The sequence below is a fragment of the Anneissia japonica genome, unplaced genomic scaffold, assembly GCF_011630105.1.
Source record: "Anneissia japonica isolate Jap-2015-1 unplaced genomic scaffold, ASM1163010v1 scaffold287960_len3192837_cov198, whole genome shotgun sequence".
Taxonomy (NCBI): domain Eukaryota; kingdom Metazoa; phylum Echinodermata; class Crinoidea; order Comatulida; family Comatulidae; genus Anneissia; species Anneissia japonica.
Window position 1 is genome coordinate 593,015 of NW_022712725.1, and position 12,970 is coordinate 605,984.

A 12,970-nucleotide genomic window follows, 5' to 3' on the forward strand; every position below is an offset into this window, starting at 1 on the left:
ATCGCCAGCAGCAGCAGCGAGTCGCCAGCAGAGAGATGTCACTGCAGCAAAACACTATTGTACACGGTACCAACGCTGTTCTAATATAGACAATGGGTCGTGCTCATATTATTTGTTATATTTTTATTTCATTATTTTCACTTGACTCGCATAAATAATTTTGTTCGAAGAACATTTTATGCAGTTGTACTTCGCAGCACTTCACTTGCAATTTGCAATTTCTAGTTTGTAGCCATATTCTTGGCATAGAACCTTATATTGGCTGGCAGCCAATGTTTTTACTATTTAGGATACTCAATGCTTTATTCATGTTGGGATAACACTTTGTGAGTAAAGTTGTTTTGATCATGAACAAAAAATACTCAATATGTGTGAGGAATTGAACCCAGACTCCTCTGATTAGAAGAGAATCTCAACTATTTTGATACAGAACACTGGCTGTTCATGTGATGAATTTTAAATGCATAACATGTACATTATTAAAGAACAAAGGGATTTTAGATGGCCTATGCTGTTAGCTTAGGGGTACAGCAGCTCCCCTTATAATCATGAAAAAGGAAACTTAGCAATTATGGTTTAGGCCAATGGGGTGTTTGCTAGGCCTGTAATATTTGGAGCTAGGCGTGGAGGAGTACTGACTCATGCCTTGCGTAATGCATACCATACAGCTAGTAATGAATTTCAGTTCCATATCTTTCGCTTTATTCAGTTGGCTAATTTAAAGGAAAAGCATAAGATTTTTTTGGCTGAAAGAACTTGCCATATAATCACTATGAAATTCTGTATGTCTCTTTAAAATAGACTTCAAAATGCAGGGATCTCCTCAAAATTTCTTTCAGGTTTGTTTTATTAGGAAAATACTTTATGACAATATTTTAGAGGTAGTCCCTAGATTCCTAATAGATATCCAATAATGAATCCAATAGTGAATAATCTGAAATAAAAATATAGAATAATAATAAACTGATTTTAATGTGCAAAAGGATTGCTCTATTGATGAACCAAACTATCGTAAAACCTCGAATAGTAGCCCAGTGGTCTTAATCTCGAGAAGAAGCCCATCTTGGATTGAAGCCCCTCTTTATTTAGCAAAAGTAGCTTCGAAAAGAAGCCCATCTGAAGAAGAAGCCCATGGGCTTCTTTTTCGAGATAGTACAGTACCTACACTGTACATGAATTTCCAAGAAACAAAATAAATTAAAAACATGATTGGTTTTTACAGTAATTTTAGTGATTTAATGCCGGTTAATACACTCCATGATATGTTATAGTGGTCCTTTTTATTGTTTTATAATAGTAATTTCCAAAATTAAAAGCATTCATTTTGAAAAGAAGCCCTCTCCCCCCCCCCCCCAACCTTTACTTTGCAAAAGTAGTCTAGAAAATAAGCCTATCTCAAAAAGTAGCCCATCTAAAGTTTGCAAAAAAAAGCAGCCCAGGGCTTCTATTTAAGGTTTTTTTTTGTAGATTTTCTGTTGAATTTTAATCAAGTTTCACTGTAAAATGTATTATATTATAAATAGATATCTGTATAGAACATTAATAATGTATATAAAACAACATATGGTATTGAGAAACTGAAGTAACAATAATGATGGTAGGTAAAAAATAATTTAATTTCTTTCCTGAATATTTTTTTTTCCTCAGGATCAGCTTAAATAAAAGCTAAAATCAAAAAATTAATAATAATAAGAGTGGTATCACCACTCTTATTATTATTAATTTTTTGATTTTTTGAGTTCAGGTTTATAAGCAATAAACAGTTTGCTATGATAAGTATATTTTATCACTTGCAGTCATATATTAATTAATTTTCTTCTGTGTTCCCCTATTTCTTTTTTTCTTCCTCCTCCTCCTCCTCCTCCTTCTGATCTTCATCATCATAATCATCCTCCTTATACTAGTCCTTTTTTTCTTCAGGGCACATCAATCCAATTTTTAAAATAGTGTAACTTAAATCACCTCTCCATCTCTGCTTCCATCCACACCCTCTTTGGCTGTCTTTAATTGCTTGTCTTATCCATCTGTTGTCTCCTATTATAGTATTAGATGTCCTGTCATCTCCACTTCTTTCTTAAATTATAGGATATACTGTATGTGTGGCATTAAAGTGTAAATATACATGGATGGATAAAATTTAATATTAATGCTCAACACAACTTGAAGTACGTACTGTGCTTAGGTCCAGGCCTGTGTAAATAAACTGTATGCATTTTTTATCATGCGGAATATTACAATTATCATTACTAGTTTTCATCAGGTTTTCCATTCCAACATAATTTTTTCAGACTATATAGAATGTGTTACAGATACCTTCTGTGTTTTAAACTGAATTTAAATGTTATATAAAGTCTGTAAGTAATTTATCATAATTTTGTAAATATAATCTTTTATTTACAAAATTATGATAAATTTTGTAAATATAATCTTATACTTGTTAGCATGTTATGGGTTTTATGATGGTGTAGCATGCCCTTTTTGTGACAGTGTTCTTTGAGTATTTTTGCTAATCTTAGCATTGATGTAGGTATGATTGACATGAGTGCTGATTTACAATGCGGTAGTAAGGTGAGGTGTGCTCTAGCGGAAGAATGAAGTGGTGTGAGGGGATCGTTAACTACTGAGCTCAGCAAATCTGTGAAGTGCCCAGATAGGGCATTCAACTGTTTTCTGGGGATATGCACACCCTTTACTCCCTTAGATACACCACTAAGTTAAATAGTTAAATTGTCTCCTGTGCATCTCATTTTTTTGTTTTTGTTATTCTTATTATTATGGTTATAAAATTTAATCTGTTTGACATGAAATTTGGAGTATGGTAAAGATGTTTAATTTTTTTTACCTTTAAAGTCTAGGCTCTTGGGTTTGATTCCTATATATACACAGAACAATTTTTTAATCACTGTCTTAATATTTATTTTGGGGTAGAATTTTCAATTAAGGCACTGAATCGGAATGATAATCCGGAAGATATCACAAATAACAAATTGTTTCAACAGTTTTGAATATTCAACCAAAAAATTCATAGACTACAATATGGCAATAAATCATTCTCTTGCACCACACAGTTCAGTCTGTCTCGCCAAAAGTATTGTCATCTCAAAAAATCACACATTGTTCTCAAAATAGGTTTTTTCCCTTATCTTGACATTTCTGAGTGTCTTATATACTTTGGCCTAAGCTGCTAGATAAACATATTATCCCAATATGCAGTAATAATGGGTTCCCACAGGGCAGATACGAGATTTGAGGCTGATTTTATATAAATGCTTTTATATATAATTATTATTTTTACAGTATAACGTAAATAGCAACTCTCCAGCGAATAATAGTAACTGTGGGGTGGATACAGGATTTTGAAGTTAGTTTTTTTTATAGTATATAAATTCTGTATGTGATAGTTTTGATAAGAACATCGTGAAGTGATTTTTCATGGTTGATAAATAATTAGCGTGAGCAACATGGCGTGTAATCCCGCTCAAGTCAGGAGAGGAGATGTACTGATTGAAGTAAGATAAAATTAGTATTCAACAGGAAACAACCAAGGTCAAGATTAGATAATGACATTTTATGAAAACAGAATTTAAAATGGTAGACTACCATTGGATGTATTTATTTGTTGTGTACACCAAGGATAACTCAAGAAAGTTTGAAGAAGACAGTAGCGATGGGAATTTAACCGGGGACCAAGGGATCTCCACAGTTCAGTGCACATAGTATCTACCACCAGTTTAGCACACTGAGCTAGCTGCTCTCATACTGAGCTAGATGCTACCATGTACTGTTATTTAAAATCACACGATGAGGGTAACTTTGGTATGAAGGAACACTTATACCAAACACTTCCAATTCGAACTTTCAATAAAATGGCATTAAATGTTTTGAGAAAATGATCCCGATTAGGATTTGAACCCAAGACCTTATGATTATCATTCATATACTCTATAAATGAAGCCATTGGCCAAGTGGTACAGCCTTGGATTTTCCCATTTAGGACATTTTTATCTTGGAAACTAGAGTAATGGGTTGACTCCTGTTAAGCCAGCAATCTCCATTTTATGGAGAAAGCAACAGCACAAAGAGCACTCAACGGATCGTTTTTAATGAGGGTCTGTTCAGATTCGTCGGCCGATGGTCGTACGATGTAGTGAGTGCCCGGCTTTACCGTATGCAGACCACTGAAGCCTTTTTTCCCCCAGGCGAATTTATTCGCACAAATCGAAAGCTTCTGCGCATGCGCATTCACATTTCTGTCTTGAGTTTTTCGCTGAAGCGAAATCAGTAATTCGAACTGTTTCTACTTTTTGCGAAGCGAAAAAATGTGTAACCAATCAGATCTCAGGAAGAGAACTGAGGCTTTTAATTCGCGCGATTGAATTCGCCTAGTGAAAAACAGGCTTAACACCATCCAGCTCCTTAGTACAACCTTACAACTTAGGAGTTTTCAGTAAAAGTATATCTTACATACAGGAAATAGTGGAAAACTTGATATGTAGTATGATTAAAATTGTATCCAAGAAAACTAACCCTTCCTGAGACTGTCACCAAACACATGCTGGGGTATTCTGATGTTTCAAGGTCTATTTAGATTTTTTTTCTTCTCAAAATTTGTTTTCTCAAGTTCATGTCATTGAAGATGACTTAATAAAGGTTGAAATTACAAAGCATGGCTTCCCTCTTTATTTGTAGTTACATTCATGTTACTAAGCATAATTAGTGCATCTGTTGGTTGATACTGCATTAAGTACTGAAGTGTGGCTGTGATACAACCAATTCTGGATGTTTATTTTAACAAGCATATCAGAGACGAGTTAAGGTTGTTGCAAAACAGAATAGGGGAACTTTACGGATTCATTTGTTTTGAGGAAAATTTATCTTTCTGTTCCTGCCTTTCTAAATTCGAAGTTAACTCATCATGGATTTTCATTACAAATTATGTCAAATTATTCCCTGTTGAATTACAACCTTCAAATTGCTCTCCAGAATAATATTTGAAATATCAATAAGGAATCTATAACATTTGCTGCTGCTATTCCAGTGTTGTGTCAGTCAACATTTTGACATGTCACCAACATACATTAACTGGGTCTCCTTCCCACTATCATGTTCGTAACATAAATTGTGATGGTAAAGGAAATGTCATAAAGTAATGTTACTCATTTTCGACCTCAAGTGAATATACTGTAAACCACAAAATGGCTGGCGAATCATTTGATAGCCACACGTAAATACTCTAAATTTCTTGTTCATTTAACCATATTTTCTTCTTAATTCACTTATATTATTCATGTGATGTATTTGAAATGGAACATAAATTACTGCTTGAAATACACCATTGAACCTTATTTAGATTTCATAAATTATGCCTGTTTTGTTGTATTTTAGAGTACCTGAATGCAGACAGAATTAATTGGTCTCTGGTTTAAATTAATAGATTGGATTTGTGAAAGTGAATTTCATAGGAGCACCAACTAGTATCTACTGTACACTGTATGTCTAACAAATCAGAATGTGGTGGTTTTTTTGTGGGGGGGGGGGGAGGATGGAGAGGAAGAGGGATGAATGTACATTATATGATGTATGTTGGAAGATGTGGTGGCAGAGGGCATTGAGTTTTATAATTATAAACAATTTGATTTTGAATAATTAATTGCTACATATAATTATGTTTGCATGTTATAGTAATACATTGAGCTTCTCACTATCTGACAGTGAGTTCCCTTCCTTTTATCTGTAGTTGATTGTTGATCATTTTTTCATACTAATGTGCAAGATATTTTATAAATATAGCTTAAATTTACTCAATCATCATTTTTTTCTTCTCAATTCTGCACTGAAAATTTGCAGAATTAGTTTACATTTTTTACTCCGTTGGCTCTAGCCATGTTATATAACATCTATTACACACCCTTCTTTCTTAAATTAGCAGAATTGATTTATATTTTGTTACTCTCGTGGCTCTAGCCATGTAATATCGTGTCTTACACACCCCTCCTGCTTAAATTAGCAGAATGGATATATATTTTGTTACTCTCTTGGCTCTAGCCATGTAATCTTGCATCTATTACACACACCTCCTGCTTAAATTTTCAGAATTGATTTATATTTTGTTACTTTCTTGGCTATAGCCATGTTATAATTTTATATCCTGGTAGCATCTATTACACACCCCTCCTGCTTAAATTCGCAGAATTGATTTGTATTTTGTTACTCTCTTGGCTCTAGCCATGTTATATCGTGTCTATTACACACCCCTTCTTATATGCATATCATTACTATCACAGGTCTTTGCTGATGTTTCTCTACGGCAACAAAATCACACAACGGCAAATTGTTGCCTTTGGTATACATAATCTAGGGCATGCAGTGACAGCCAGCTAGGAAATGGATTAATGGGGATAATGTACTCACCCTTGACATTATTAATGTTCAATTAGTTAATTAAAACAACAGTAAAGTTTTTATTTCAATAAAATCAAAATAATTCCCAGCCAAATATGAACCGACATTGTCTGTTAGGATTCTTACAGTTTATAAAATAATATATTTCTGATTAATTTTGATTGTTGTATATGGATTACTGCAGGTTTTGTGTTGGTTTTCACTTTAGTTCACTACATTTTTTCCCTAAAGCATCATCACAGGTTCAGAAACTGTTTGTGATATCAAACAACATTAATATACAGTACAGAAATCATTGTTCCTGAGAAACAAGTCTTTTCGATCCCAGGATATGAGTAAAAGTAAAACAAAATACTGAAAATATTTTTGCTCTTTCAAAAACAATATTTTAGAAATATACCTTGGTGTTTCAGGTGTGCCCTAGAATTCATCAGTCTTTGCTTTTGTTTGATTTTTTTTTCTCAGCATTGAGATTGTTTTAGTGAAGAAATAAATGAAATGATATGATTTTTATTGAAATTTTCTCTATTCTCTTTAAAATAATACTGTTTTATTCCCACAGAGCAACGCCAAGCACCACCAAGGCCCCCACCACCTAATATCCAACGTCCCCCTGCTACACAAGCTCCTCCAGCTACACACTCTCAACCAGCCGCATCAGCACCAAGTGCTCCACAAGGAATGCCTTATCCCACTCAACCTGGGTACCCAGGATACCCTGTACAACCAGTGTACACACCCCAGTATGCTCCAATGCCGACAGGATACAACCCATACAGTCAACCACAGCCTCAGCAAGGATACCCCCAGCAGGCTTATGGCTACCCACAACAGCAGTATGGCCAGGCCCCCTACCCACAGCAACCTGGGTATCCACAGCAACCGGGGTACCCACAGCAGCCATATCCGTACCCCCAACAGCCACGGTAAGGTTAGGATAACATTATCCATGAGATGCTCGTTTTACATGTTGAATGAATATAGGCTGGAATGTGTTATATGGACAATGATAAAATCATTTTTGGGAATTTTTTTTAGATGAGCTTAATTTTTTAATGATCTTGACGTAGATTTGTTGTAGATTTTTAATCATAGTAAATACAGTTGCTGGAATACAGTCAAAATATAATTATTGATTCATCAGTAACTTTTGGAAAAGGGCCATAAAAATAATGAATTATATGGTATTAACTGTGGCAATAGAATGTCAATTGTTCTCATGTTTGGTAAAAGTTTATTTGCATTTTCAGTTTATTTGCACATTCTGATTGTCCAGTCACATTTCAAAGACCTCACTTGAGTCATAATACTCAGCCTATAGAGAATAGAGGCACTAACTATACCAGGGAGGTATAGAAATGGAAAAAAAAATAATGTAATATGATTTTGTATACCTCCCTGCCTGACTATAAGAAGATAATTAATTATGAGATGTCTATGCTGTATGTTAAATAAAAAAAGCATTTTGGAATTACTACATATTCGTACCATCACCTGAGTCATAACACTCAAACTATAGAGAACAGAGCCACTAACTATACCAGGGAGGTATAGAAATGAAAAGGAAAAAAATGTAATATGATTTTGTATACCTCCCTGACTACAATAAGATAATTAAATATGAGATATCTGTAGTGTAGGTTAAATAAAAAAAAAAGCATTTTGGAATTACAACATATTCGTAAATATTATTGGAGAGCATGTGAAATGGTATTTAGTGACCATCTTTAGATGAACGAAAATAAATTAACTTGCACTTACAGAAAGCACCTATGCTGAGCCTTTTTTAGAAATAGAACATAAACTAGGCTTAATGTAAAAGACAGCACCAAGCACCTATGTGATTAATTTTGAAAATTTTGTGCTGAAGAAGATATATAAAACTGTTCTCTAAATCATAATGCCGGCAATAAAATTGATTGATAATTATACCGGTATCTAAATTGACCAAATGTAATAAGCACTCTACAAGTATAAACATAAAATACATAAATGCGAACATATAAGTATTATTATTTATAAGTATGCTAACACAATGCAGTGAGACACCCACATATTACTAATTTTTTTACTGCCAATATTATTACAAATCAATAAAATAAATTTTATGTTGTATAAATAAAACAAGTTTTTTAAGTAAGTTTTATAGACTTATTTAATGCTGCTTATTAGAGAATAATAATGCACAATGTGCAACAGCCTCCACTCCCTGGGGACTATATTCTTAATCACTCATCTAATTCACCACTAACCAGTATATTTCCATATCAATTTCCAGGTTCTAATCCTACTGGGTACCCATCTTATCATTGCCACACATTCATTTACTTTTGGATAGAGAATGAAGCTTTAAGGGTAGACACAGGCACAACTAATTCACCAATATATTTCCACGTCAATTGTCAGGTTATAATCCTTCAAGTTACTCATCTTATTCTCAAGTACCCATTTACTTTTGGGTGGAGAATTGATCTTTAAGGGAAGAGAAAAGCTCAGCTAATTCACCAATGTATTTTCATATTAATTGCTGGGTTACAATCCTACAAGTTACCCATCTTATCATTTCCAGGTACCCATTTACTTTTGGGTGGAGAATTGATCTTTAAGGGAAGAGAAAAGCTCAGCTAATTCACCAATGTATTTTCATATTAATTGCTGGGTTACAATCCTACAAGTTACCCATCTTATCATTTCCAGGTACCCATTTACTTTTGGGTGGAGAATGGATCTTTAAGGGAAGAGAAAAGCTCAGCTAATTCACCAATATATTTTCATATTAATTTGCTGGGTTACAATCCTACAAGTTACCCATCTTATCATTTCCACGTATCCATTTACTTTTGGGTGGAGAATGGAGCTTTAAGGGTAAAGACAATCATACAGAAAGTGTCAAGTAGTGCGACCAGATTTAGACTAAAAATTTTTGACCTTATATGCAAGACTTAATTTTAAATTTACAAGTTTAATGATATTGAATATATATATATATATATATATGAATATATATATATATGAATATATATATAGTAAAAAAATATATGTTATATATAATAAAAAAGAAAATCAAATGTGCATTGTTAAATTTAAACATTTTTTGATTTATTAAATTAAATTAGTTCTTTGTTTTACATTTTGTGTGTTTGTGTTACATATTCAATATCCCTTTTTTTTTAATTCTTAAGGTTGTGCTAAAAGCTTACCTGTAAGCATTATAGAAATAGGTAAATGTGGTGATTTATTGATGATACTAAACTTAGTTTTATTAAATGTCTTGGTTGATTAGTTTGTTGTTCCTATTTTGATTAAGTAATATTTTTATTGCCTTGGATGTAAACAATTGATATTTCATAATGTACTGTTTGTCTCAATTAAAATAAGTGCAGTACAAACAACCAATTGTTAAATTTATTTTGTATTATTAATTAGAGTTACAGAACATAAATGATTTTTCGGGGTTTCTATGCAAGAGGAACCAACAGTTTCCAGTCACAATTTATAGATGTGTGTCTGTGTGTATGATCTTATTTTGTGTTGTATGAATTTTTCCCAAAAAAAGCCCTACCAAACGTTTAAACTGGCGATTGAAGAAACCGCTATTTGAAAATATATGCGCTATATTAATAAATCCAAAGTAATGGTACGCGCTCTCTCTCTCTCCGAAACATTGTATGATATCTTGTGGTGTTTTCCATCACTTGTCTGTCAGAGACGTGAGTTTATGTCCTACAGTGTGTGGCTCAGGGCGTAAAGACGCGACTTCACATCCAAACGTAGCAGTTTTGTTTTTATATGTAAACTCGGTAATGGTGGCTGGAACACAAACTTTGCCCCTGGTGAGAACCCAGTTAAGCAATGATCTAAAATAGATACCATATTTTAGTTCATGTTTTATTACTGTTGATCGGAATGTCGCGCCCTCTATGTCTTGGCACGTATGCAACTTTAGGAAAAGGCGTGGCAACCAATGTGTTAACTGAGATAATACACAAATCACTTTCTTTGAACATACTGCACTAGCACCTCATAGTTTTAGACTCAAAATTTTTGACCTTATAAGCAAGACTTAATTTTATATTTACAAGTTTAATGATATTGAATATATATATATATGAATATATATATAGTAAAAAAATGTATGTTTTATATAATAAGAAAGAAAATCAAATGTGCATTGTTAAATTTAAACATTTTTTGATTTATTAAATTAAATTAGTTCTTTGTTTTAATATATCTTATGATGTTTTCCATCACTTGTCTGTCAGAGACGCGAGTTTATATCCTACAGTGTGTGGCTCAGGACGTAAAGACGCGACTTCACATCCAAACGTAGCAGTTTTGTTTTTATATGTAAACTCGGTAATGGTGGCTGGAACACAAACTTTGCCCCTGGTGAGAACCCAGTTAAGCAATGATCTAAAATAGATACCATATTTTAGTTCATGAGTGTTTTATCACTGTTGATCGGAATGTCGCGCCCTCTATGTCTTGGCACATATGCAACTTTAGGAAAAGGCGTGGCAGCCAATGTGTTAACTGAGATAATACACAAATCACTTTCTTTGAACATACTGCACTAGCACCTCATAGTTGAGCTGTCTTCTATATACATGCACATGTGTCCAAAACTTCAGAGCAATTACAAGTTTATGGAGATGTTAGGTTTTTTTATCATAGTAAATTTAACCTTTTTTTCGAGTAGGCATATTGCACAACATGTTAAAAAATATATTATTTAACTACAGTATTTCATTGATAGTTGCAATAAAAGGAGTGATTGATTGATTAATTGATGGATTGATTGATAGAAGTAGGAAGTAGATAAATTCTTTTAAGTGAACTAAAATAATATGTACTATAACAAACAGTACATACCTTTTAGTGTACTAAGTTCCACTTTCATGTAATTATTTAAAGCTTGCATGCTATGTATAAGATAAGCTTTAATAACCTACACAAAGACATTTGTTTGTGATGCATGCATCCCCAGTATTTTTAAATACAATTTCCCCTTACCTGGGCAAGTTGGGTTCATCTGTGCTTGCTATATTATGTTATTTATTGATAGGGCTCTCTGTAATAATGTATTTGAATGATACAGTTAATTAGGAAAAGACTGATATGAACTTTGCTTAATTTTGCCATATAATTTTGTTGATGCTTTATTAATATTTGTCTAGATTTGTCCTTTTGAAAATTCACTTTGACATACAATTGCTCAAAGGTTTTTTTTATGCTAAAAGACACTAATAAAAATATCTGCTATTATTATGCTGGGTTATATGAAACAATGGATATTTGTTTCCAAAATGCATTGCATTTGTATAAAAAAAATTATTGTTATAATTTTGAATACATAATGTAGCTCACTGTAGCCTTGGTAACATAGACTGGGGCTGGTTGTGATATACTGTACTGTAGATGCTTATCAAAGACCTAATAGGAGTGGCGATGTCAGGTCTGAAAACATAGTAATAGTGAAATAACAATTTATTATTATAGTGAAATTAGAAACACTATTTGAGACCTGAAGCGTAGTGGAAATGTCATCGTATAGGGTCAGTGGTGTAGATAGATTTCCTTATGCACGGACTCGCATGTAGGGGCATGGAGAGCATTTGACTAGGAGTCACCTTAGGGTAGTGATAATTTTATGCAATAGTTTAAGAATGTTTTAGTGTAGTAGAATGGTGTAGGAGCATAGAGACTTAAAGCGTCCCATGGTTGTGATATTTATCCAATGGTCTATGAATTCATAGTGGTTTTGAACCTCCTATGGTATAAGTTGCATGGTCAACCTTGACTACAATATTTATGCAATTGTTGGCATTATGCCAATACTTTCTGCCAGTGATGGCTGTTGTATGTAGACATTCCACAAGACTTAATCCAGGCTGAGGGAAGTTGACCGCAGATTCATATTATTTCAAATTTCCTCCCCTGTTGGAATAACATTGGACCTGGATGACTGCCCTAAATTTCTAATTCACAAGATCCTGCAGCCACTCAGCCATAATTTACTTTTAATTTGTTCTGGTTTTGTTACCGATGAACTACATACGTTTTAAGGATGATTAAATGATGTTTATTATTGTTTATCAATGTGACTGATATCTGCCAATCCTACTGAAATTTTAACCCTGCTTCTTTAATGTACATATGTGTTAAATATTGCCCTCGAGACTCAATCAATGGAATAAAAAGTAAAAAGACCATTTAAAAAAAAAAAGATTCTTCATGTTTCAGTCAACTGAGCTCTTTTGCTCCTCACTCCCTTTGTGTTTTGTTTGCTTCTTTACCAGTACAAAGTTTGTGATGTATATTTGATTCAATTTCTCACAAACTTCTATCCCTTTTGCAAAATAATTTTCTTAATATAAATGACCACAATTTTTTTATTTTAAATTTTAAAAAAATGAAATGCCAAGGAAAAAGTGTAATAAAAGCTGACCTAGACTTTTTAGGAAGGGACAAAATCCAGGATGGTGCATAAATTGCATGTCATGCCCTGGGAATAATAATCGGAGTAGCATCAAACTGTGAGTCATTGCCTAGCAACTGCTGGTTTCCT

The 12,970-nt window shown here is 33.3% G+C and overlaps 1 protein-coding gene across 2 annotated transcripts in view; it reads left to right on the plus strand.

The window, feature by feature from the left end:
• The window catches only part of LOC117108009 (programmed cell death 6-interacting protein-like), a gene marked incomplete at its 5' end in the record, with an annotated part of 36,284 nt that extends 26,490 nt beyond the window's left edge, over window positions 1-9,794 (plus strand). For both annotated transcript variants that reach the window (XM_033249835.1, XM_033249837.1), the window contains 1 exon segment: window positions 6,965-9,794. In XM_033249835.1, coding sequence (XP_033105726.1) covers window positions 6,965-7,332 — 368 coding nt within the window.
• Window positions 9,795-12,970: the final 3,176 nt, after the last annotated feature.